We start from the raw sequence: 26,866 nt of genomic DNA, 5'->3' as shown, positions 1-26,866 counted from the left end.
AAGTACTTCCCTCTACTGAAAAAGAGGGTATTATGTGAAATCATCTGCCTATGTGGAAACAATGTGTGTATTACGCAATCGATATTTCATGCCATAGCTTCTGAGAATTTTCAGTTTGATTAGCTCGCATGTGGCCATTAATATCCTGTATGCTGCATGACAATTGCTGTGTTATCGCTTTTATATTAATGAACCAGTATTAAACGCAGACACTAATGTCCTTTCAGCTCACAGACTCACGTCTCTCCCTTTGTGCCCCTCAGTTTGAAAACCTCCGACGTAAACAGTTAAAAATGGATAAATTGCCCTATGAGAATCATGCACACCTAATTTTAAAACTTTAGCTTGAATCAGGACGTCCAAAAGCAGAGCACGAGAAGGAAGGAGACAGCTTCCGGAATAGCTTCAGCAAAGCGGGTATACTGAAGGTTAGAGGGAGTGCTGCAGAGGGACGGAGAGAGAGGGAATGTGGCTAAAACTGCACAGAATATGAGTATAGTCTTGATAATGTAATGTAGTAGGATGTAGTGCTTTTTTTGCGCCATCTCTGTAGTGTGACTGTGGTCACAATTTGAGTGAAAGGAAGATATCTCCTTCTCTTTTTTGATGACACATTTATAAATTACTTTTACTTTCAAGTTGAGGATGAGCAAGTGGTGAGTGGTGCCACATGTGCACATGTAACCAATGTGCATGCAGAGACTTGTGGTTTAGAGGAAAAGAGTGTAACCCAGGTTATTATCTGTCACTACAATGTAAAGATATCTGCTGAATGCCTCACACGCAGGCTATCACTAGGCGCTACTATTTACCAATGTTCCCTAAACACCCAACGTGCAGGCTATCAGTAGATGTTACAATTGACCAGTCTTTCCTCGACACCTTACATGTAGGCTACAGGTGTATTATAAAGGTATGATTACAGAGCATTTATTCCTCAGCATCATTAATAGTGGAACTTTGAGGAAATCTCTAACACTGATGAACTCACCTCACACCAGAGTTCATGCTGGTGGTCGTAGCAGTATCTCTCTATCGCCGGGTTGGACTCCAGAACAGAGTTGACTCTCATCCGACTCAAGGTCTCTTCTCCTTCTCCTCCCCCTCTCTTTGCTCGTTTCTTCCTCCTCTCCAGTCTCAGTCCTGCAGACTCTGGCAGGGACTCTTCCTGGGTGTTCTGCTCCTCATTATTCTTCTTCTTCTCCTCCTCCTCCTCCACTTCCTCCCCCTGATCTTCTTTATCTTCGGCATCATCGCCTCCATCTTCCTCCTCACTCTCATAATCCACCTGAAGAGGAAACCAAAGATATGCTGTAATTGTATTACAGTGGTAATGTGTGGTCATATTGCTTGTGACCACAGTTTAATAATCCACACCACAGGGACCCCAGTGTAAGACTTACAGTGGTAATGCTGGTAATGTTGCTTTAAAAAAAAAACAAAAAAAAACAAACTGTATTTCATATCAATGGTGGGTGAAGCCAAGCAGTGAGTACATTATCAATTACAACTTTACCCAGCTGTTGTTCTATTTATTCCAATAAAGAAGTGCTTTTAAGAGAGCAGTACTTGACAGTGTTCAGAATAATACATGTAAAACTGTAAATGTAAAAAAATTACTACCAACTATTCTGATAATTGATTGATTTTTCAAGCAGAAATAAACATATTTCAGGACATTAAATGATGTAATGAGCATTTTCATCATTTTCTGATAGTTTACAGGCCACAAAACTAATAATCAAAATTAATCTGCTGATAAATTCATAAATCATTGTTAACTGCAGTCCTAATGTCAAGCATTATTCATTCTTTTAAAAAATTACAAAGCAAGACAAAAACATATCTAGAAATATCATATATTCTTGACCTTGGAAAAAGTAGTCTGACTTGAAAGCTTACTAGCTTTTTCTGAAGCTTTCAATCACATCCCTTCTTCTTCTTTGACAAATAGTTTTCTTAGCTGATCAAATTGACCTATGTCCATTACACATGAGCAAATTCACTGATAAAAATCATGACATACAGCTGAAAGCTCTGGAAAAAGTCTAAAAGTGGACCACGAGTTAAGCCCCTTTTTTTTTGACCAAACTGCAAATATGAACCTTGTTTTCTTCATTATTTTCATGGTTAAATGCACCGTCTTTATTCCAAAAATTATAAATCTGGTGAAGTGGAATGATTTATTTCCATTTAAAATGTTTTCGTTTACCTAACTGTCAGATTGTTTTTGCTGATATAACTTTTTTTTTTTTTTTTAATATTTTACAATATTTTTGTTATTTCCACTAAAATGTTAAATAAATTATGTAATTACATGGTCACTGTTTTATGAAATTTGGAGATAAGTAAAAGCAACACAGACATTGATTTCTCCTGCAAATACTCATGAGGTTTTTAATTATATTTTTTTGTTGGTTATTTAATTACCCACAAAACTAATGACAATCCTATCAGCCCCAGCTGACCTAAGTGCTAATTAGCAAAGATAAGATAAACTGTTATGGCAAACATTGTGAAAATTACATCTGCTAACCATTGTCTTTGTAAACCTCACACAGCCACTGTCACAGCCGTAGAGTCTTACTCTTGTTCAGTTCCATACACTGACATTATGGGTTTAGATCAGTAACTAATTGCAGCAAAATGGTATTAAATCATTTCTAGATCTCATTCTTACAACCAGTCAGTTGTTATACCTTAGCACGCACCTCTGATGCATATCAAATGGAAATGTTCAGACAATTCTAAAGCTATGTCCCCCCTTACTGAAAATTCAGGAAATGATTTCCACGGACAGCCAGGAATTCAGCTTTCATCACATGCCACAACATGAATCAATATGAAGCGTTTAACTCTCTTCATACCTCCTCTTCCTGTTTGCCTTTCCTCTTGGTGTCTGAAGCGTCAGCATCTCCTTCGTTCCCCTGGTCATCAACAATCTCTCCCTCCTCTTCCCCCTCCCCGTCTTCTAACTGATGAATGACAACACAACAAAGATGCAACAGTCAAAAATGAGTGACCACACTAATCCTAAAAATGCTAAAGGGAATACTGAATTGCAGACAAGCCGATTACAAACGGACCCCTGCTGTGTCACCCTTTCCATCGCCATCATGGTCTTTATCTCTGGAGGTGGCCCTCCTCGTCTCCACAGCGATGGAGGCCAGCTTGGCACTACGCTTTTTGATAGCCTCGAGGAGGAGACGGAAGAACCTGGGAGGACAGAGTGTGAAGGAGAGAAGATTAAGAGAGGTGGAAATGAGGTTATCTCTTACTGGATTCTTGTATAGGGGGACTAAATGCATGCACACATGCGCACACACGCGCGCGCGCGCGCACACACACACACACGCACACACACACCTTGTTTCCATGTAGTGGAGAATCTGTTTGGGAGACAGCAGCTTGTCATCACAGTAACGGTCAGGATGCAGGAAGTTGAAGGTGACTTTGAACGTCCGCAGCTTTTGGTGATTCTCAATGCGTAGCGACTCTACCACATCCACTTTCTGTAAGACCTGTTCACACACACACACAGAGTTGTGGTGAGTTCACTAAGGTTAGGACAGCTCCAAACATAGTGCGAAATGAGGAAATGAAAGAGGATAACACAGGGTGAGGGACAGGGGCAAGAGAAAACAAAGAGAAAGAAAAACAACAGGCCAAACAATGAAAATGACAGACAAGGGAAGATAAGAGAGACAGGAGATGAAACGTCATAAGACAAATACAACAGAACACACAAGAGGAGCTTATCCTTACCTCAGCCAGACACACCCTGTTGAGTTTCTTACGAAGCGTCCTGGCCCTCTTCAAGGCTTTCCTGTTGTTCAGTACTGGAACGCTCATCATGGGAGTTTTAATGTTAGAGCTGGCCACCATCAGGATCTCTCTTAGTCTGTGAGACAAACAGACAAATATAGAGAGAGTGAGAAATAGAGGGAAAGTATAGTAGAAGGGTTGAATGGATGAAGCATAAGAGGGTGAGGTAAGAGGAAATAAAACTGAAGGGATAGACAGAAGTGGAGATGGGCTGGGCTGGAATCACTTCCCACAGCTGTTTCTTGTGACATAAATGTTGATACCAGCAAAGTGTATTATCACAAAACAACCACAATATTACACACAAAGACAAACTTGCAGCCCCTTAAAATTAACAATAACAATAATAATAATAATAATGATAATAATAACTAGAAAGGAAAGGTACTCAGTAGAGTACATAACCACATTAAGACCAAATAATACAATGTCTGTTTTGGTCTGAAGTTATTTATTTATAGTCTTTCATCCTTATGCATGATAGTTGTATGTTTAATTACCTGTTGTGTGAAATGATGACATCAGCATTAAATAATTCATACATTTCTGCAGGTGTATGAATTGTTTCATTGCCATCTCGCAACTGCTATTGTTACTGTGTAATTTTATTAATTGCATATTGAATTAAATACTGAGGTACGTACTCCTAAATGCTGCTGGTGCCATATGCACTGTTATTTATTATTAATAAGTGTGTAATGCAGATTCAGCATTTTCTTCCACCAGATCTGCATTATTATTTGGATCTGTGCAAATTGTACAAACTCATAGATGTAATTTTACACAAAGATCCAAACATTATTAACATTGCAATGTTAAGGAAAGTGATAAAAAAACAAAACAAAAACAAAAAAAAAAACCTTTAACCACATCTGCACCAAAATTGAATGTCCTCTTCTCTGGCTCATGCCTCAGTCCTCCACAAAGTTTGCTCACAAATTAGCGAACAAACAAACCAACAAACAGACACAGACAGAAACATAACCTCCTTGGTGGAGGTAATAATAATCTGAAACAGTCTGAAACAGGAAACGACTAGGAACTTATCAATGAGCATCGCGACAGACAGCACTGAACTCTGTGTTAGTGAGGACCTCTCGTAAGTGGTGTAGAAAACAGCAGCACAGGTCACAGCTGGAGAAAATAATGCTGCATCCTTTCTTTTGTTTCCTCTACCTCTTTCGTTGCTGTATTCAATTTCCTCATCCAGCAACCAGACAAAAATTTTCTATACCAAACCCTTTGGTGGTTACTGTAATGCGTTTGTGGTTTTACTTTTCACTTCATAGCTGCTTTGATAACACAACTGTGGTAAGCCTGGTAAGCATTTTCCACTTTCTACCACCTCTTTCATTTATAATCTGCTGTGTCTGACTTTTACAATAAACTCAGTGTCTGAGTTAGACTTGTGTTAGAACTGTGGAGAGCTACTAAAGGAATAAGCCTGTGAATATTCTCATTTGTCCAAGTCATAGTATCTCAATTTAACCTCAAAGAAAAACAACTGTTCACAACGACTGTCGTTATAACACAATAGGGCTCTAACGAAGTCGAAACCAACTCTCCACCAAGACAGTCACTCTAGCGACTGTCGTTGGCACATGGAGCACAAAGGGAACCAATGACATCATCAGCCTTGTGAAAACCCCTCCCAGAGGTTAAAAATACCTGAGTCTCCACACCAGATAGTTGGACCAGTCCCAGCCTGGTCAGGTGCGAGACGGAACTGATGAAGCCTCTTGGATGAGAGGTGAAACGTCTTCCTAGACAAATAACCAAGTCCAGTTGCTTTCGATTTAAAACTCCTTTGAGCTGCTAAAGGAAGTACTAAAATAACACTTTACACAAGACAGATCGTGCCCGTGAGATTACCTTTCTTTCTGCAATGACTGTGTGTTCACAATAGCTCTGTTCGAGGATACATTTTTTAAAAACACTTTGATCTTAGCCCTCTCAACTGCAGGAAACTTCCCAGAGCTAAACGGAGATTTTGTAGCATGTGGTATGTAGACAAAGTTTGTTTATGTACACCTGAAATTTATTTATTTATCATTCTTATCTATTTATTTCATAACATATGGACTGCAGCTGTTATGCGTATTTTTCCATTTCTCAAAAGAGGGTTACATACTGAACTGCTCACATATCAAACTGCACTGTAGGAAAAACGGAAGAAAGCTAAGCTAACTAGCTTCCACTTGGACAGTAGACACTAGTTATCCTAGCTTGCTACTGTTAGCACAGTCAATGGTACCTTTTGTTGACAGCTGCTGCTCACTTAGTGTTTGTCATTAACTTATGAGTACGTAAACCGATATAGATACTGGCTTCTTAGGAAAAATGTATTTTAATTTTTCTTGAACCACTTCTATGGAGGAGATATTTGAAGGGAATTTGAGACAGTGATGCACAATAAGAAGGTGTATCAGAAAATTCTGTTTCTTTAAGTGACTTAAACCTATACCACAGCTCCAAACAATGAAGAGAGAAGTAAAAAAAATTCACATTTGCTATCCTATAACACTATGTCAACACTACATTGTATATGCTAAGTTATATTCGCCTGAAAGGTATATGTTAACTGCTACTGGGTGCTCTGTGTTTGTAGTTTAATTTACAGTAACTTTAATAATTGATTTGAGTAAATGACATTTGTCAGTAGCGACTTAAAAAGGTCAATTAAGAGTGAGGAGGTGAAGAGGAGAGGTGACTTTACCGAGGTATTCCCAAAGTGACATTCATCTCTCCTCTGCCGGCGAAGTGGAAGGTGTTGAGGGTCATCTGGGTGGAGGGCTCACCTATTGACTGAGCTGCCAGCAGACCCACCGCTTCACCTGGATCACACAGTGAGCGCTGCCATTTATAGTGCAACAGCTGGCGAAGGCTGAAGACACAGAGAGAGAGAAGGATAAAAGCACAGGCTGAGACAAAATAACAAAATCAGGTTTCAGGTTTATTCTTTATCAGAGCATTTCAAGTCAGCTGCATCATCTACTACATCCTCATAAATTATTAATTTAGTGTAATCATCATTACGCTTTCAGCACTGCGTGACTGCCCTGTCAAAATGTATCTCATCTATTTATATAAGTGGTTCACATGTAAAGAAGAGATTTACTCTGGGTATTTGATGGCATTTTTTAATTAAGTCTGTATTAATACTAAGTTTAAGCTGAATTACTGCATCCGATGAGACTTTTATATTTCTGAATTGCTGTGTCCACTGACCACGGTGATATCACTGAGGTCTACTGACCAGCGGCTTCTTGTTGTTCCAAGATCTAGACTTTAAACCAAAGGTGACTGTGACTTTGCAGTTGTGGCCCCCACCCTCAGGAAAAGTCTCCCTTAGTCATAAAAAAGAACTCAGTTGACAGTTGTACGAAGCTGCTAAAAACCCACCTGTTTTGTATGCACTTTACCTCGTAATGCACTTTATCCTGTTATATGTGATTTCCCCTCTGTGTAACCTATCTGTTTTTATTATTTTATTGTTTTTATTTTGTTATCTTGTGTTTTAACTATTTATTTTCTTAAACATTTACACTGTACCGCACCTTGTAACCTTTAGATTTTCTGGATTCATAAAATTGCATTTCATTTTAGAACATAGACTTTTTTTCTTTACCCATGTGAAAACTCTCACGTTCAGTACCTGTGTGTGTCCAGTGTGTCTTGACTCATGCTGTTTCTGCTCTGCAGATATTTCTCTGTGATCTTGTGGAAGTTTTCAGACACTGATCCAAAGCAAATGTCCGGCCTAAACAAGCCCAGCGAGGGCTCAGGGCAGCGGGAGGACTTCCTGCTGTATTTCGATCTGCTAGCTTCATCCAGAGAGTGCCACTGCTGCGCAAGCTGCACAGGGAGCAGAGTTCAAGTTACAGTTTGGTTACACTAGGTTGGAGATAAAATTGTATCGACGGAGGCTGCAGGAACAGAGAGTGGCACCAAATCTGACAGATCCTCTATGTATTTCATTGTTGTGCATAAATACCTGAAGTATAGCAGCATTTCTGCCACTAACGACTGTTGGTTGTTCAGTCTGTTTTAGTTTGGCCAACTTCTTCTGGGAAAACAACAGGAACGCTCCTGACACAGATTACAACACACACACACACACACACACACACACAAACATTACATGGCATGTATGCACAAAGGCAATGTTAATACATTTCACTGTGCATCCCCTGAACTCTACTGATCCAATGGTTCCTCTACTGCAGTCATCAGTGATGTCCTGCATATATTCTGCCATTTCAGTTTAGTTTCCTCAAGAAAATCTCTCTTCACTGTCCAGCCGCCATCATAACGATATGAGAAGGCCTTTTCAGAAGCGTATCTAGGATACATCAGATGTTACCACACAGTCACAGTGATGCCTTTTACAAGCAGCAGCAAGTGTTTTAGGTACTTTTTGCCCAACCTCATGTGGGTTTTTCTAACCATGTGTGACAGCCTGAGGCTTCAGCTGACACTAAAGGCCAAAAAACCACAACTCCTCTGCAAAAAATGTTTATATTGTAACGAACTCTATGGAGCTCTATAATTCATTATAATTGGTTTGCTGTGCTATATGTTCCTTCTACACAAAGTTATTCTGTGTCTCTCTTGTGTTAGGTCAGTGGATAGTGTGATAGGGTCACTTTAGCAAAGAAGATTGTTCAGGGTGAATGATTACATACACACAAGCTCCCTGAGCACACTGAGGACCATTGTGAGCAACATCAGATGTGCATGCTGTGGCCACACACCAGTATCACACCTGATCAACACTGGGATCATAGCAAGTTACATGGCTTATTAAAATAATCAAATTACAGCAGCAATTTCCATTCGTTTACTTTTAATAGAAGTGATTTGGCCCACTTAAAATGAAGTGCACTGTTGTTAGCTCGCTAACTTGCACGGCCCCGCGACGCGTATGGGAAGGGCACCTACGCAAGCAATGTCAATGCTATGATTGGCTGCGTAGCGTAAGTGAACCGTATCGTATCATTGGCTGGACATCTGTCACTCACTGTGTTACACTGCAAAAAGTTACAGAAAAAAATTATAGAGTTATTGCTCTAATTAATTTACAGTTCATGTTGAATTTTATTTTATGCGCTGTATAGATTTTAATAGATAATAAAATATCTATCTCTGAAACCTGATTTTATGTTACTCAAAATCCTTAAAATTTAAATACAAGTTTTCTTATATTACCATCATTATGGAGAGTAGGATAAGTTCATCTTGTTTCTCCTCCTTTCCCTACATTGTATACTGTATCACAGAGCAGTTGTTCTGACCTTCACATCAAAATATTTATATCTTTGGTGTTGGAGCCATTTTGCATATTTGCCTTATTAGTATATTCATGTTTTCATTTTCCGATTATTTAATTATGTCTATCATGTGTGTTTGAAGGTCCTTCCCCGAAGCTTTAATTGTTTTAGTTTTTTGTTATTATGATAAATATTAAGGTCTGATGCCTGATAAGCTGAGGTGATTTATAGGTGTGGTGTGCCCTTTAATTGAGCTTACAGGTGAACAGGTGTTCACAAGTGCAGAAGGCCAAACAATTGCCAACTGCACAACTTTGAAACATAGGCGACGAGCAAGCAGACTAATATCCTTTTTATGTCTATTTTCTTCCCCAAGTTTATCTTGTCTTCTTCTAGCCCATTCTTTTTTTCATGAATAAATATTGAATTGTGACATTTAGGAGAGGGTGCATGTTGACATTATGACTGCTCCAAACATTTGGGTATTTATTATAACCACTGAAAAGGCACAGAAACCACAATTACTCTTGCTCGGTACGGAACACTCAGAAGAGGTTTACCAATAAATATTAGCACTTTTAATTTAGCAGCAAACACAGGTGAAAAGTTAAGAGAAAAATATGAAAAATAACTGATTTTAGTCAAAAACTGATGATAAATCTAAAACATCACAGTGGTTTGAGCAACTGAAGACGTGAGAACGTTTTACTGCCTGGACACATGTGGTTATGTACCTCTCCGTGGACCCGCCTCCTCTCTTTTTGCTTTCCAGCGCTGGATGGCTGCAAAGTGTTGACTGGCAGCCTGAGGGTCCAAACGTGCCAAAATCTTGTCCAGGCCCTGGGACGTCTGGATGACCTGACAGGAGAAGGACATACATGGTCGGTTCCTTTCTACTGTTCAGTGTAATGTTCTACTAGTTGTTTGGGGAGTTGTGCATGTAATTGATGTTTTACTCAAACACTGCAACATTCTTTAGGAGCTTCAAGGCTACATGCTAAAACTGCAACTGTGAGAGAGCATGGGGCGAGCAGCTTCAAATATTATAAATATCTTTACAACTTCAAAAATAAAACTTCAGGGGGGCGGTCTGATGGCGGAGTGGTTAGGGCACGCACCACATGAGCGGATACTCTCAGCAGGTGAGCGCCAGTTCGAGTCCCGACCGGTCCGACTCTTTCCTGCGTGTCATTCCCCCTCTCTCTCTGCGCCTTTCCTGTCACTCTCTACTGTCCTGTCAATAAAGGCAAAAAATGCCCAAAAAATATCTTTAAAAAATAAAAAAATAAAACTTCAGCTACACAACATCAAAAATAATAAATTGTCAAGCTAAGAAGAAGTATTATATTAAAGTTCAACATTTTGGGAAATACACATTCACTTTCATGTCTACAAGTTAACTACAGGGGTAGAGCCAAGAACAGCCTATCTTACAGAAGCAGGGAAAACAGCTAGCAGCTATCTCCATCCACTGTTCAAAAATACACCTCTAATGCAGATGAATCATCTTGTTTGATTAATCCCTACAAAAGCCAGCATCTAAAAAGACTGTTTCCTTCAACCTAAATCTTCACTGAGTGGACTGGTAAAGGTTAAGGAACCAAACAGTCGTGTGTTTGTCATGCAGTGTAAAACTAGCTCAGTTCATGCCATGTAACGTTTGTGTGTAGTACATATTTATCCCCAGCAGCCACGTTGGAGCACACCGGGGCCCATGAACTACACCTTCACTGTGGCAGCCATTTTGGCCAGTGGCATCCACTGAGGAGGAGGCACTGAATTTGACAAGGCTGCCATCTTTTATTTATGAGTTTACCATTGGCTGTGGGCTAATTCTCATGGGGCTGTTGCTGTCAATAGCTTAGCTGTGGTTGAAATCTGTGTTGTCTGTTACAGGAACCATGTTATATAAAAGCACATTGCTTGTTTTTTTTTTTTTTCCTCTTTCTAAAGAAGCTGTGGTTGAAACTGCACCTGTCGTTCAGCCATTACCTAGTTAGGTGTTATGTGGAGAATAACCTAAAATATCACTGATGGTCAGTGTAACTGAAACTTAACATAAACAGAGCATATGTATATTTCTACAGCTTGTTTTGATTAATTTATAAAAGATCAACTCTTTCACACTGTCTGATCTTGTGAAAGCAACACATGTCAAACCCATGTAACTGGTAATTATATTCAACAGGTGTCTGATCTGCCGGGTTACAGATTATCTGACAAACTGAGGAGTTCGGTTCAGTGTGATTTACACACCCTGGAAACACTGTGGATGAACATCCATAAATCCATCATAGAAACAAAAATCTCCTTCCAGCTCCAGACCTCTATCACCTTTTAAAGCTTTATTCAATGTCAAAATAATCCACTAGTACTTCTCTTGAAGTCCATGGATGCATTGCTAAAAGGAACTTCTGATAGCTAATTCAGCATCTTTTTAAATGCTGCCAAAATGTCACCAAATACAGACAGAAAAGAAAAATAGGGCTCAAGTTAGCCTCCAAATAATTGGAACTCATCCCCAAATCAATAATAAAAAAGGGGGTCACAGATTGTCTCTACTCTTCCTGTTCTCCCTTTGATTATTAGTCAGAATAACATGTGTGGTGCACTTGTCAAGGTGCTTTATAAACAGCCATAAGACAGCACTGTGCATAAACATACAAAATGTATTAAGCTTTATTAATCAACACATAATTAATGTGCTTGTGTTTTACCTCGTAGTTGTCCTCTATGAAGGGGAACTGCCTCGGCTGCAGGAACTGAGTCTTGGGGATATCCAGGCCATCTTCACCATACAGGAACTGGACCACAGATCCATCACTGTCTCTCACAGTTAGATCATACTGCACGACCAAACCCTCCAGATGCTTTATGACACATCTGCAGACACACAAGATAAGTGGGGGCCAGGGGTTTATTTCACATTACTGAATTTCAAATGAACTATTGCACATTTGCAAGAGCCATGTTGGAGCAGCCTTCCCCTCTCCAATCATCTGAACTTTTGTACAATACAGGAGCTAAGAGGGATCATGGCTGAATCACGCTGTGGCTTCAAAGAAAACTTCAAGTCTGGTTTAAAAACTGATCTCAATCAGACAAAGGCCTACAACGGTCCAAACTAACTGTTGGACAACAGATGGCTGTTAGCACGTCACCTAAAGGCCTGAGATATCATTTCCCTGGGCCAACAGTTAGTTTTAACAGTGACTAAAATACACCAGTGTTTGTGTTAACCACACATTTGTGTTTCTGTCTCAGTTTTATCACCCTCATGCAGCAGATCTGATAGGAACTAGTTCAACAGAAAATGTTTCATATGTTAAAGATGCACACTTGTGAACTGGGTCTATGCAGCACATGTGCAAGTGCAGTGCAGTCAAAAACTAAACTGTATGCCTCTCTGTATCTAAGGTGTGTCTCTGTTTCACAGAGCTTCTGAGTGAGACAGGAACAAGACCAGGTCAAAACCTAGTATATGTATGGAAGTTATTTTTTCAGGCTTTTGCCTTTATTACAGTCATAGTGAGACAAAGGTGGGGAGACAGAGAGAGGGTATGACACGCAGGTTGGACTTGATCCCGGGTCACCGTAGCAAGGTGTAAGTCCAAATATCATGCACTCTAGCAGTTGAACCAGCGGGGCCTCCAACTGGGATCCACAACAGTTTAGCTTTTATTTACCTCAACTCCAGAACGTGCCAGACTTTTACAAGAGGTAGATCTTTATTTCTAACTCTCTCTGTTTGATATGAATAACTGTTGCTGATCCCCCTGATCCTCAATTGCACCAATCACCAGAAAAAATTCCTCGTATGTGAAAACATACTTGGCAATAAAACTGATTCTGATTCTGATTACAGCAGTATTGTAGTAGGAAGCCTTGTTTCCAGTCGCTCCCATTTGTTGTGTTAAAGTTGTTGCATTACGTGTTAATACAAAGTCAACACTTCCTGTAAGCGTTTCCAGCCATCCAGCATTTCAATGGACAGGAACATTTTATTTCATAACAGGGCTGAACAGGGCTTAACAGGTCTTTTAGTGCTGTGTTGCAGCAAGTCCACTGTCTCATTTCCGGCTCCTGGTGTTTTTATTCAGATCTTCAGTTACTCCTCTCTCTCTCCCTCTCTCCTGCTCCTCTGCTCTGTGTGTCTTTTGTTTAGTTTTTCCTCTGCCTCCTTTAGTAATAATGATACATGTAATGAAAGTAGTTTATTTGCTGTAATGGAGGCAAGGCTCAGTGTATTGGAAGTGCTGCTCTGCTAACCTGCAGTTCCCAAGCAGCCAAATGGCAGAGTACCTGAGTAGATTTTCTGTAACAAGAGGTGTAGCCCTATGCTGCTGGTTGGCATCCATACAAGGTCTAATTGTGGACCAGGTTCGGAAAAAAGTCTATAAATCCAGCGACAATGTGCTAATATTTGCACCAGATACTCCAACACAGTGACGTGGTATTTGGCTGACCAGTAGTGTAAATATCATCAGTCATCAGTCAGTCAGTCAGGGAGATTGTGCCTTTGCGGTCCAGCCAAAAATGAATCACAGCACATGTGACTTTAATGGCTCTGCACAGTCCTGTGACCATGATTTAAGATAACTACAAATCTTTTCTGTTGAGCAGTGAAGTTTACACTACCTTTGCAGGTATCCTGATCTAGAGGTTTTCACAGCTGTGTCGACCAGTCCTTCTCTGCCAGCCATACAGTGGAAGAAAAACTCCTAAACACGACCAGATTAGACACAGAGGAGGAAGGAAATAGACCATGAGGAAATGTCTGAAGGAGCTAAAGTTAGAGTCACAGCAGAGGTTCTCTTTAAAAAGATTCAACAGCTACAATGTGAAAGCAACTTTAAGAATAAGTCCTCCACACAACACAGACACACTCACAGGTCTCTTCACATACCTGTGGTTTGATGCCTGTGAGGAATCTTCCAGAGACAAAGCCCCCAGCACCCGGTGCAGGGTCATATGGCTGAAAGCACGGCAAGAATTTCCCAGAGGGCATCAGTGGAGGCCTTCGGCCCTCCAATTCGATCTGACCAAGTAGACACGAAATCTGAAAAAGACACAGACAGGTCAGGATATTCGTATTTGTGTGTGTGTGTGTGTGTGTGTGTGTGTGTGTGTGTGTGTGTGTGTGTGTGTGTGTGTGTTGGGTACCTGCATGGTGTTCACAGTAGATCCCTTGGCTCCTGACTGGACCATCAGTTGAAGGTTGTTGTCTGGGAAAGAGGTGTGGAGTCCGACTGGCATACACACCTATGAACACACAGGACAGTATGTGTGGCCTGCTGCTCTGTGGCTGACCGTGACTTATGAAAAGATGTCAGTCCAGGAGTCAATGCTAAAGCTTGGATGTTAAAGTTTCAGGGAACAACTGACAGTAACTACTGGCCTTTTTCAACCGGGATGTTGCAGGAACTATGAAATCACAGAGACTAAACTTAAGAGCTGGACCTGTAGAGGACGCATTTTCACCACAAATGAAGAATTACAAAATGCATTTTTGAACCTTTGGAAAGTGCTCACCACTAAGCAGAGTTATTATTATTATGACTTCCTGTCAGAAACTATATTGAGTTCCTCAAAAAGTTCATGGTTCCCTGGGAAGGTTCCTGTCTTTATTTTCCACTTCACCATGTGTTCCAACAGGAGCAATAAGAGGTGGAGTATCACTGTAGTGTTGGTATTAACAGTAATAGTGACCTTGTTGATATCATTGTTCACTTGGTTGGCGACTTCTTTGAACTTGTGGTCGGCCATGCTGAAGTCTCTCTGGTCTGGGTTGAGGTGGGCGTCCTGCCAGCGGCTCTGAGCCTCAGCTTGATCCACGTTGGAGGGCAGGTTGAAGGCAGCCTGGAGGGCCTGAAACACACAAAGGACAATTACTTTATCCCTTTCCACTAAAGATGATTTCCTTTTAGGTTAATTTAAATTAGAAAGTAGTGTTTAAAGATGACATCAAAATCAATTAAAATAAAATATATAACCAAAACAAACATAATACTAAATTAATATGAGGTTCAACATGTCACCATTATCATGACTTCCTAATTTATAGAAAGGCTTTTTAGATTTTATGATTTTTTTTACTCTTTACACCTCTGTGGCTGTCACATCGTATACCAGCCAAGGACTCTTGACTTCAGGATGATTTTTTAGTGTCTAATTTCATGTCACATCAGTCTCTCTTTATTTTTGTCACAGTTCGGCTCTGCTCTGTTGAAACATAAAAGAGAAAGTTTGACATTGAAAGTTTGTGTTTACTGGAGAGGCTGGAGGTAATAAAATCAAAACAGCATTGACAGCGCTTTTTGGCTGTAGCAGTTAATGTTTGTGTGTAGTACATATTTATCCCCAGAGGCCATGTTGAAGGACCGTGGAGCCCATGAACTACACCTTCACTGTGGCAGCCATTTTGGCCAGTGGCGTCCACTGAGGAGGAGGCACTGAATTTGACAAGGCTGCCATCTTTTTTTAAAATACTAATTTACTGCGGACTAGTCGTCATGTCCTTTCTTTATTTGTTTAATTAACACAAAAACTGTGCCATCATGAAGGTGCTGTGCTTCAAGTACATTTATGATGAAAATATGACTTTTCATTTCAGCAGAACGAGCTGAAACTCACTTTGGTGCCGATCTTTAGTGACTCTTGAATGATTTTCTTTCTTCGCTTATTGGCGCCTGGTTTCACCAGAATGTCCTCCACGCCTGGAAACAAAGACACACAGGACTTAATCATGGCACTCATCTCTTCAGTGAAGATCTGTCCTGAGTGATCCAATCTCAAGTGGACAGCTCTAAGTACAGATGTGAACACACCCAAGACTTCATTGAGGATGCATTTGAGATCCAATCACTCTGACCACATTTATTTATTTATTTTTTAAATATTTTACTATTTCTAATGGATAAAACCTCATTTCACTGTAGAGCGGTGATCAGCACACTGATTCTCACCCCCCCATCGGACCACAAGTGGTCACTGGAGACTCATTCTACTTCCAGGTTTGAACAGGGCCACACCAGCTGATTGTGCTGTGTGTCTGTTATATTTCTGTGTCAGTCGTGCGTTTCATTCACTGTATCTGGGTTCTTACCCAGAGTGAAGCCTCTGTACAGCTGCAGGTAGGCAGTGAAGAGTCGAGCCAGACAGCTGAGCAGTTTGCCGCTGGTCTCTCCTCCGTACAGCTCATAGCAGCAGTGGACCAGACCGTAGGCTGAGGAGCCATAGTGAGCTTTGTCTAGAACCCCCACCAACAGCTCCCCCTGACGAATCACCACCTGGTGAAAAGCAAAGAGAAAGAAAAGACTTTGGACTTTGTCTGAGCATGAATAGTTCCACACCTCACTCTATCTTGTTTGCTGTCTGTGCTTGTCTCAAACATCATGAGTTACGTTTTTTTTTACCTCTCCTGGATATAAGTTTCAGTATGCCGAACAAAAGAATTATGCATGAGATGGCAAAAAGCTGTACCACTGATATCTTTGTACCTGTGAGTCACACATGGTGTCAGGTTTGTATCCCGGAGCAGCACGTGGTGGGACCTGGATCCACGCTTTGCTAGGGATTTTTGATTTGCCAATCAGGTTGAGAGGCACAGCTTTCTGGGGAATTACATTCAGCAGGAGCGTAGACACCACCTACAGGAAATACCAGATTAATGACACAACAGTACAACTGAACTTGAAGAGACACTGAATTCAACAAGTGCATCGTGGACACAGCCATGTTTTATCTTGTGTGGAGCACAAGACAGCCACTAAACAAAGTGAAATTCTATCTTCAGCATTTGGGCTAAACTAACTTGTCATTGCTTTTATTGTATCTTCATGGTAAAACAGTATCAACCCAAATACAGACTATTAGATTATTATTATTACCTGCTTTCCTGTCCACAGCTGCTGCGGTCTGAGTATGGCCGGCGGCAGCAGCTTCACTCTGCCTGGTTTGTCCGTCAGTCCTCTGAACACCAACTCAGTGTACTGGTCTCGGGTGAAGAAACAGCCTCGTATCGTCATTCTCGTCCCTGACACCATGTGGTCCTGGATCAGACCCGCTAAAGGTTTACCATCCTAGAGAGAGACACAGAGAGAGAGAAGTTACTTCAGTGCTGCCTGAGAACAACTAAAACATGGCTTCCTCGTGTAAATTAGGCCAGTACTCAACAATATAGAGAACCAGTACTGCTCCTCGTGTGTACTCTCACTTATTGGTGAATGTAAGCTATGACACAGCATTTAAATCACTCTATAGCGTAACACTGAAATATATATACCTGCCTTTAAATGAATAGTCTAAATGTTACAGAAGTTGTAACACTGCAATATGCCTACATGAACAAATCACACATCCTATCTTGCATATGTCAGTGGTTCGCAACCTTTTCCAACTCACGGCCCACTTGAAGTTAAAAGTGTCTTTATGAGGTTAAAAGAAATTGGAGCCAGCCTGCATATTTGTTCAGTATGATCAAATGAATGCTACTTTGTCCATGCAAACAAATTCTCCATTATGATTGAGGCTTATGTGAAATAAACTGCACAGTGCATATATTTGTTTACACTGTGCGTCTGCAAATTAGCAGTATAAATATAGGCCTACTGTTAGATCACTTCAGTGTCCAGTTACTGGTTTAGTGTCAAGGCACCAACCAAGCACTGAGGCGACCTAAAACAGACAGTCGTGGTGACTCAGTAGAAATAACATGATGAGGTAAATCGTGATTGAGGTTACTGTAACAGGTGTGTTATTCACTCTTTGCTGTTTAGTGTTTGTTACTCTGTAATAAATCACATAAACACTATCCTGACAAGACTCAGCAAAGTTAAAAACAATAAATTCCCTGAATGTATGAATTTTAATGTGAGCTTTTGTCTGAGGTGATTCATATGATATTGTGATAACTGACTCCAACAGAGAATTGTGTTTATTCTCTTGTCTTTATGACCTGTTCTAAGCTGTATTATTTTCATGGTCTTTTGCAAATAGAAAACTTAAAACTCACTTAATCGCATTTTGGAAAAAATAAAGCAATAAAAAAACAAAATAAAAGCATAAATCCTAGCAGTTTCTGATGGCTAAACAATGACATTAACTACAAGGCCGGTAAGAGTAGGCTGACTGACCAGACGCAGTCTTTTTAAGGAGACTCACTCAAGACTTGACATTCAAGGTTCAACATTTAGGATAGTTGCAGCTATTTTTGCCAAAGAGCTGAGAACTGTGTCGAGCAGTATCAGGTGAAAATCCAGGATCTGCAGTGTGTAGATCCTCACCTTGGGGACGAGGTACTGCTGGTCGGTGCTGACCAACGTGTAGGCCTCTGCTCTGCCCAGCTCACTCTGAGGGAAGTGGGCGTTCATCTCGTCTCCATCAAAGTCAGCATTGTACGCCTTGCAGTTGGCGTAGTGGAGCCTTAGTACCTGTAACATCAAGTAGAGATGAAGTAAAAGTTTTTAGATCACAGAGAAACGTTAATCCCGCAGCTGATAAAGTCCAGCAAACAGATTTATTTCAAACACAACTTCCACTTTGCTTCTATAATAAATCACAATAAACAAATCAGCCTATAGTGATTAGCTCTCACCTTCTCTCCTGGGAGGATGCGAGCAGAGTGGGCTTGTATGGAGGGTCTGTGCAGAGTTGGTTGTCGGTTGAGTAACAAAACATCTCCGTTCTTTATGTGACGATTCACCTGGAGACAGAAAAGAAATAAGAGTGGAGAGTTATACCTCTGACAGTAAAAGGTTAGGGTTAGGGTTTGTGTCTTAAGTATTTCACTCACTATCTTCATTGGCATCTTATGTGGACCAGGACAGGGTGTCAGCAGTTGCTTGGCAACTGCTTCTCTCTGTGCGAGGGAGGAGGCCGATAAGATGGTTCTCTTGCCATCCTCGTTTATCACCATGGAAGCACCAGGGTGGACGTTAGGCCCGTTAAGGACAGCCTGACGAAGCTCCTTCACATTCCACGGAGTGACGGGTTGAGGGTACGTCAGCTTGGTGGCAAACACCTGCACAAATACACAAAAGAGAGAGAGTTAGTTTGACTCTGGATCACACTTTGAGCTCTGTGATCAATCTTAGTATCATTAATGTTAGCTACTCTTTGTTTTTAGGGAAAAATTCATCATAGTCCGACATACCATAGGTATTCCTATCTCATTAGTCCCTATGTACATGTCTGGACAGATGACAGATCGTGCAGCGTAGTCCACTCGTTTGCCCATCATATGTTTCCGGAACAATCCCTCCTTCTTCTCCAAGATCTGGACAGAGAGAGGAGACAATCAGGAAACAAAAAACCGAAAACAGGGTTATAAGAAGAGGATCTAATGACTTTCGAGGAGATCTCTCTAACATATAAATTTCGAAGAAAACATTTCTTTAAATTTCTGCAATTGAGGATTTTTATCTCCTCCATGCAAAACCAGTCACTAGTAATTCCTGCACTTTCAACCTTGGAAGAGATTATTGTTAAGAATTGAAACGGTAAAGGTTTGGTCTGAATAACATATTACTGGCTTGCATCTGGTTCTATAGAATCCTCAACATCCAAACTTGACGCACAGCGCAGATCTAAAAGAGGACATTTCAAGAAATAACTCTAGCATTGCCTGCAAGGAGGCTCAGACACAAACAGCCAACACTAACTTAAAGTTACTTCAATATAACTGGTTGATGCTTACTTACTTATGTAACCCCTGTTAAATTGAATAAATATAACATTAATATACCTGACATTTATCCATGCTTTAAATGTAATGAGGTTCAAGGAACACTGATACTTTGTATTTGGGATTGTGACAAGATAAAGAAATTCTGGAGCGAGGTGATAAATCATGATCATTTCATCTGTGAAAATTCCACTGGATCCCCAAGATGGTACTGCTGCACATGTATCCAATAAATCTCACTTTGAGAACCAAAGAATACGAATGTATTGATTTTGGTAAATTGCAGGCAAAACGAGTGATAGCCTTCAACTGGAAGAAAATGGTTGCACCTACAATTGGTGCTTGGATTAAGAGTATGGTGCAATATATGAGAGTAACATAAACATTGAAAAACAACTTGGATGCTTGCGAGAAAATCTGGAAACCATTTAATGGCTTTATATGGAGTGAAGATATAGGAGAGCTTCTGCAGGAGGAGAACTAAGTTTGAGAAAAAAAATAATGGTAAACCTCAGAAAGGGAAGGAGGCATGCTTTAAAAATGTATCGTAATGGATGCATATGTTGTTTATCTTTACTTTATTAGAGGTACCATTGAAGTGTATGACTGATTTTGTTGTGCTTTGTGTTGATCTTTTAAACACAAGAGAGAAGACAGTGTGTGTGTGTGTGTGTGTGTGTGTGTGTGTTTGGGGGATATACTGTGTAATATATATTGCATAACAATGCTAATGTCTATATAATGAAAATTCAATAAAAACATTATTTTAAAAGAAAAAAGAAAGCACTACATTGTTATTGTTATTACATTGTGCCATGACACAGATTGTTATAAGTTAAGTTGTGATTTGTTAAACCAGGTTGTAGATGACGACGATACCTGTCTGATTCCAGGGTATTTCTCTGTCATCATTTTGTCCATGTCACTGTCAAAGACGATGTTGACGTGGCTCTGCAGTCGGATCCAGATGCTGTAGAGTTTATCTGTTAATGTCTGCCCAGGGATCCCCGACAGGAATGACTGGTCCGTCTGTTCAGGAGCCTGAAAAAGACGATGGGTTATGCTCATGTGCTCATTTCATTCGGCTGGGAATGACGTCACACCTGAGTCAACTACAGTTCAGTTGTTGTTATTGTTTGCCATACCACTCAATAATAACGCATTATTCTGCACATTCAAACACAGTAGCAACATGTCCACTTAGAGAAGTTGGACGGGACTGTGTGTGTGACTGATTTTAAAGAGACACAAATAACAAACAACAGCTCAGAGAATAGCTCGGATCCTTAAATTTGACCCTTGTCTTCATTGGTCTGCCGGGATCTGGCTAAATCCCAAGCTCTGTACAGAGAAATCACAGACTCTGGAAGACCTGGGTTCAAAAAGGTATCGCAGTTGTAGGGGAGTTGTTTCAGAAACATTAAAATCTTTAGAGTATTTTATGTATCACAGTCATGTTGGTCTTTTTAAATGTTATCCTTATCTTTTGTTTATCTTTTGTGTGTGGTCACCACCGTATTCATTACAGTTTCCTGTGATTGATTCTGTGATTGAAATAATTGCGTAAGTTGTGCTTATTGTGAAAACAATAAACTCAATCATCTCAACAGTATATTACTACAGCTTTCATTGGTGTTGATGCACAAAGCAGCCATCTTGGATTTTGAGTTGGGGTTTGTGAGGTTCTTCCGACTTTCCTTGTAGGAAATCCAACTTCAGGGGCCGTTCCAGTTGAAATTTTTCAACTGGGAGCTCAAAAATTCCAATTTTCCAGTTCAAATTGAACATACCAACAATCACCATACGTCTACAGAAATAACATGCTTTAACTGAATCTGTGCACATATGTCTTTTTATACCAAAACATGAATTACATGTCATCACATGGACACATCATCTCACCTCTTCTTCTTCCTGAGTATTTTTCTCTCCGCCGATGAGAGCCAGGAGTTTCCTTATGATTCCACAGTCCTTCATGACGGCCTGCATGTTGACTGTCTGACCGTTAGTGAACATCTGGTCACCCAGGCGATTGATTGGACGATACCTGACAGGGAGAGCATACGTTTGGTCTATTAGCACAGAAAATAAATACTACTCACATAATATTATAAACCAAATTAGGCAAACTGTTTGTTCCTATTGTGCATCCCTCCCAACAATCACACATACATTTTGAATCTGATTTTAAATAAAGTATTGTATACACTGTTGGTGTGACATTTTAACATTGTAAATTTTACATTGAATACTGTACCTGGAAGGTGGGACCACCAGCAGCTCCAGGAAGAAAAGGTCAGGGTAGAAACCTTTCTCTCCCTCCTTTGATGCCGTGGCCTCCTCGAGCCCAGAGAACAGACACTTCAGGAAGAAACCTGGAGACAAAAGAGGAGAGAATGATTAGATTTTGAAAACTATGACTTCTCACAGCCAATAAATGGAGGAGGTTTCAGCTTTTTTTGCTACTCCACTAAATTTTAATGCTTGTGGAAACAAATTTTTGTTTGTTTAAGTGATTGTTATGGATATCACACTTTAGAAAATGGCTTAAACCACTTTAAAAAGGGTTAGGACTAAAAAAAAAATCAATACAAACAATGCAAGAGACAAAAATTAACATTAATAAAACTAAATCTAAAAAGTACTTTATGTCACCCATTACAAATTATTCTGTACAAAATCTTTATTATTCCATTTTTAGACATTGACAACGAACAATTCATTTTTTTCATAGATTTTTTATAGATTTTAGTTTTATAGAACTGTTAAAATTTTTACTTTTTACTTTTTCCTCATGTGGACCCTCTAATGAGACTACACGTTACTTAAATGTTTATCTTTAGGTGGATATGAGCCGAACAGAGGACAGTTGTTCTGTTGACCTACCTTCCTTCTCCCACAGTTTGGTGGTGTGATCTCTGGCAGTACTTGCGGTCAGGTAGACTCTCTTTCCAGCCACCAGATCTTGTGCAAGGAGACCAGAACAAGGTGAATGTTATTTACTGATGTAGAGCGCTTACCATGAAGGCTTTGTCCTAACCGCAGCAGCTCAGGGTTCGAATCCGACCCGCAGCCCTTTACTGCATGTCATCCCCTCTCTCTCTCCCCAGCATTCCTGTCACTCTCTCACTATACCTATCTAATAAAGGCATTAAAGCCCAAACAATAATAATAATAATAATATATATATATATATATATATATATTCAATTCAATTCAATTTTATTTGTATAGCGCCAAATCATAATATACATTATCTCAAGGCACTTTACAGGGTAAGGTCAAGACCTTACTTTGTTACAGAGAAAAACCCAACAGTTCCCACAACGAGCAAGCGCTTGGCGACAGGGGGGAGGAAAAACTCCCTTTTAACAGGAAGAAACCTCCAACAGAACCGGGCTCAGGGTGGGCGGCCGTCTGCCTCGACCGGTTGGGTTTAGGGGAAGATAGAAAGAGGGGGAGGGGGAGGAGAGGGGAGAGAAGAGAGAGAGACCAGGAACAGCTGTGTAGGTAATGGTGTTATCAATAATAATGATGACAGGTAACAGTGGTTAATAGTAAAGATGAGTAGTGGTGGATCTGGATCCTGCTGCTCCCGAGGCAGAGATACCTGCAGAATGAGGACAGAGAGAGGGAGAGAAAGGAGAAGCACAAACTACGGGAGAGAAAAAAATACAAAGTTAATGGCATGAAGTCATTGAGAGAGAGCGGGGGAGAGAGACAGAAATAGGGAGAGAGCGCCCAGTGAATCATGGGAATCCCCCAGCAGTTTAGCTCTATAGCAGCATAGCTAAGGGATGGGTCAGGACATACCCGAGCCAGCCCTAACTATAAGCTTTACTAAACAAGACAGTTTTAAGCCTGATCTTAAAGGTAGAGAGGGTGTCTGCCTCCCGAACCCACACTGGGAGCTGGTTCCACAGGAGAGGAGCCTGATAGCTGAAGGCTCTGCCCCCCATTCTACTCTTACTAACTCTGGGAACCACAAGTTGACCTGCATTTAGAGAGCGAAGTGTCCTATTGGGAAAATAGGGAACTATAAGCTCTCCAAGGTACGATGGTGCCTGACCATTAATGGCTTTGTAGGTGAGGAGGAGGATTTTAAATTCGATTCTGGATTTTACAGGGAGCCAATGCAGAGAAGCTAACACAGGAGAGACGTGATCTCGTTTCCTCGTTCCTGTCAGTACTCGTGCTGCCGCATTCTGGATCAATTGGAGGCTTTTTACTGAATTTTTGGGACATCCTGACAATAAAGAGTTACAGTAGTCCAGTCTTGAGGTAACAAATGCGTGAACTAGTTTTTCAGCATCCTTTAGACATAGAATGGGTCTGATTTTAGCAATATTGCGCAGGTGGAAGAAGGCTGTCCTAGAGACTTGCTTTATATGTGAAGTAAAGGACAAGTCCTGGTCAAAAATGACACCAAGGTTTCTGACTGTAGCACTGGAGGCCAAGGTGATGTCATCCAGAGTCAGTATATTATCACATAGTGTATCTCTGAGGTGTTTTGGGCCAATTACAATAACTTCAGTTTTGTCTGAATTTAAGAGTAAGAAATTACTGGTCATCCAGATTTTTATGTCCTTAAGACACACCTGAAGCTTGGCTACCTGGTTAGTCTCACCTGGCTTCATGGATAAGTACAGCTGGGTGTCATCTGCGTAACAATGGAAATTCATCTGGTGCCTCCTAATAATGTTTCCCAGAGGAAGCATATATAGACTCACCATCAGTAGAGTCAGTGGTCTGTACTTCTGATGGCATTGTGACAATCAGCTTGGTGTTGTGCTCACGGCGCAATGCAAACCTGCCACTCCTGCACACAAACACACACACGCATCATGATTACAACAGCAAATTGACAGACAGGAATTAGGAACATTAACAACATCTAGATAAAATAGATAATACACATTATCATTGTGTCAACTACATTTCAGCCACTTGGTCTGATTATTATGTAAATAATCACTTGCTTCACTAATGTTGTTTCCATTATAATCATATGTAAACACAAGTAGAGAGGCAGACATTTTCTCCTGTGTCCTTTGTTTATTAATGTAGAAAACAAGTCAGAGAAGGCAGAACAATTAACCTTGGCCAAGACAAGGTGAATTCACTTTACTCACTATACTGTTTCATTGCCTGACACATATTTAAACCAAGACCACCACATGGAGGGTTAACATTTGATATAGAAAGTATTTCAGACATAAACTGAATGAGAATTAAGTTCATTGTTTACCTGCACCATGGACATTTCCTAGTTTTCATGTGAATCCTCCAGAAGTCATTTATCAGACTGCTCTTCTTTTCAACAAGATGTTTAATCTGAAAACACACACACACACAACATTAAGCCTGGTCTGGCTGAAAACAATGTTTGTGTGTCCTCATGTCTTTGTACTTGTGTGTCCGTGTGTACTCACTGGTTTGGTGTTCTCTGAAGCTTTGGCGTTCTCTCCGAGTACTGTGTCTGTGAACTCCTTAAGCATTTGCTCAATCTCATCTCCAGTGGCTTTTGGATTCTCCTCCATGTACTAACACACAGTATTATAATGATAAATAATAGTTGTTTTATTTTTTGATAAAGTGCGTTGTAGTGTGTAAGGTCCCGCTAAAATGAGTTTCCACAGGAGACATAAACACACCTGGCTGAGAACTTGTTCGATGTGGTAGACCTCCTGCATGGCTCCATGGTCCAATAGCTTCAGCTGGTTCAGCAGCAGGTGGATGGCAGCTCGGGGACACGTTAACATGTGGCACGCCAGACAGGAACCACGTATCAACAGGTAGAGTTTCTAATGAAGGAGAGGAGAAAAAAATATCGATTAAAATTCTGAAACAGCAGGTACAGTGAGGCAAGTTTTAGAGAGTGATTTCAAAATCAATACTAATTTATCACACCCCTCAGGTTGGTCCATGATTATCAGTGTTACACCCAGTATTAGTCAACTGTAAACATGTGTGTACTGCATGTGTATGTGCATGTGTATAGTGTGTTTGTGGACATGCTTACATCGAAGAACAGTGGGTTGTACACCGGTAGAGGCAGCTCCACGTGCCCCAGGTGTCCCGGACAACTGTTGAAGTCCTGACAGCAGGTTGAACACACCTGGTGAAAACAGTAACAGTGACATGAAAAAAAGGCTTTCTGAAACTTAGTGCTCACAATCTTAAACTTCATACACAGAGAATGGTGAACCACAGAGGTACAACCACAACTCAGGGACAGACTAATTACAACATACAACATGTATGTAATATGAAACATGTACCTCTTTGCTGTCTGCTGGCCCCAAAGCTAGATCGTACAGGCTGTTTGGGGCCACATTCCCAACTCCATCGAGGAACCTGGAGTTAGTGACTGCCTTCACACTCAACTTCCTGAAAAGGAGATGAGACGAAAGAGTTATTTTAGCAACTGCTTTCCATGATTATACCGGATTCTTAGCAGTTTTTTTTATCAGTTCATCACTACATAGAATAACTGGTTGCTTTTTTCGCAACTGTATATTCAGGATTTAATCTGTTTATACTGTCATATTGGGTCCACAGAGGGTCAATCCAGGGTCTTAAAACCTCAGAATAAACACAATCAGAAAAGTAAGTGAGACTTCTTCTCCTGTCTAAAGAGCATTCCTCACATTTTTGCGTCTTGACTAGATTTGGCACAAGACAAATAAATACATGTGAAACAGTTATTAGTCCTAACCCATTTACACAGCAACTCCGAGCTGAAGTTTGTGTGTAATTTGTGAGAAAGCCACTGGAACAAAACGTGACAACAGTCATGTTGTTTTGAACTCGTGTTTAGCACTAAAACCCAGGAGCTAGCAGGTCCCTCTCACCTTATCTCTTCGGCGGAGTACATGCCAAACGACATGCCCTCCAAACGGCGCCATGGCACGTCTCTTCCAAACAACATGTTGGAGAAATATCGTGACTTTCAAAGTTTATTGAAATAAATTCATGGTTTTCCGTCGCACCGCACGCGACGCGGAGCTGCTCCTGTGCCACACGTGGGCCCGTCCGGGGTCAGACCAACCGGGGGGGGGGGGCAAGGTGGGGGGCCGGCCTCCTC

General features: G+C 40.7%; 1 protein-coding gene and 2 non-coding genes across 3 annotated transcripts in view; all 3 read right to left on the bottom strand.

Annotated features, from left to right (window-relative positions):
• The window catches only part of polr1a (RNA polymerase I subunit A), a 28,845-nt gene extending 2,019 nt beyond the window's left edge, over window positions 1-26,826 (bottom strand). The window contains exons 1-33 of the mRNA XM_071457039.1: window positions 26,634-26,826; window positions 26,061-26,169; window positions 25,802-25,897; window positions 25,434-25,583; window positions 25,212-25,322; window positions 25,028-25,113; window positions 24,510-24,598; window positions 22,666-22,743; window positions 22,037-22,154; window positions 21,682-21,826; window positions 20,659-20,820; window positions 19,249-19,371; window positions 18,889-19,116; window positions 18,691-18,798; window positions 18,380-18,526; window positions 16,985-17,176; window positions 16,595-16,744; window positions 16,201-16,384; window positions 15,729-15,811; window positions 14,805-14,963; window positions 14,259-14,357; window positions 14,002-14,154; window positions 13,734-13,816; window positions 11,813-11,978; window positions 9,830-9,953; window positions 7,820-7,914; window positions 7,481-7,680; window positions 6,542-6,709; window positions 3,766-3,901; window positions 3,367-3,521; window positions 3,087-3,216; window positions 2,868-2,975; window positions 992-1,288 (exon numbers count right to left, since the gene is read on the bottom strand). Of these exons, the coding sequence (XP_071313140.1) occupies window positions 992-1,288; window positions 2,868-2,975; window positions 3,087-3,216; window positions 3,367-3,521; window positions 3,766-3,901; window positions 6,542-6,709; window positions 7,481-7,680; window positions 7,820-7,914; window positions 9,830-9,953; window positions 11,813-11,978; window positions 13,734-13,816; window positions 14,002-14,154; window positions 14,259-14,357; window positions 14,805-14,963; window positions 15,729-15,811; window positions 16,201-16,384; window positions 16,595-16,744; window positions 16,985-17,176; window positions 18,380-18,526; window positions 18,691-18,798; window positions 18,889-19,116; window positions 19,249-19,371; window positions 20,659-20,820; window positions 21,682-21,826; window positions 22,037-22,154; window positions 22,666-22,743; window positions 24,510-24,598; window positions 25,028-25,113; window positions 25,212-25,322; window positions 25,434-25,583; window positions 25,802-25,897; window positions 26,061-26,169; window positions 26,634-26,710 (4,509 nt within the window). The 5' untranslated portion in view covers window positions 26,711-26,826. The remainder of the gene's footprint in view (window positions 1-991; window positions 1,289-2,867; window positions 2,976-3,086; window positions 3,217-3,366; window positions 3,522-3,765; window positions 3,902-6,541; window positions 6,710-7,480; window positions 7,681-7,819; window positions 7,915-9,829; window positions 9,954-11,812; window positions 11,979-13,733; window positions 13,817-14,001; window positions 14,155-14,258; window positions 14,358-14,804; window positions 14,964-15,728; window positions 15,812-16,200; window positions 16,385-16,594; window positions 16,745-16,984; window positions 17,177-18,379; window positions 18,527-18,690; window positions 18,799-18,888; window positions 19,117-19,248; window positions 19,372-20,658; window positions 20,821-21,681; window positions 21,827-22,036; window positions 22,155-22,665; window positions 22,744-24,509; window positions 24,599-25,027; window positions 25,114-25,211; window positions 25,323-25,433; window positions 25,584-25,801; window positions 25,898-26,060; window positions 26,170-26,633) is intronic.
• LOC139606458 (small nucleolar RNA SNORA5) lies at window positions 10,754-10,890 on the bottom strand. The gene has a single exon (XR_011684626.1). It is a non-coding gene; the product is annotated as a small nucleolar RNA SNORA5 (small nucleolar RNA).
• On the bottom strand, window positions 15,431-15,567 carry LOC139606459 (small nucleolar RNA SNORA5). Its single transcript, XR_011684627.1, has one exon. It is a non-coding gene; the product is annotated as a small nucleolar RNA SNORA5 (small nucleolar RNA).
• Window positions 26,827-26,866: the final 40 nt, after the last annotated feature.

The sequence above is a fragment of the Trachinotus anak genome, unplaced genomic scaffold, assembly GCF_046630095.1.
Source record: "Trachinotus anak isolate AG129_WGS33_773 ecotype Australia unplaced genomic scaffold, CSIRO_AGI_Tana_v1 ptg000021l, whole genome shotgun sequence".
NCBI lineage: Eukaryota > Metazoa > Chordata > Actinopteri > Carangiformes > Carangidae > Trachinotus > Trachinotus anak.
This window is presented reverse-complemented; position numbering and strand designations above follow the sequence as displayed.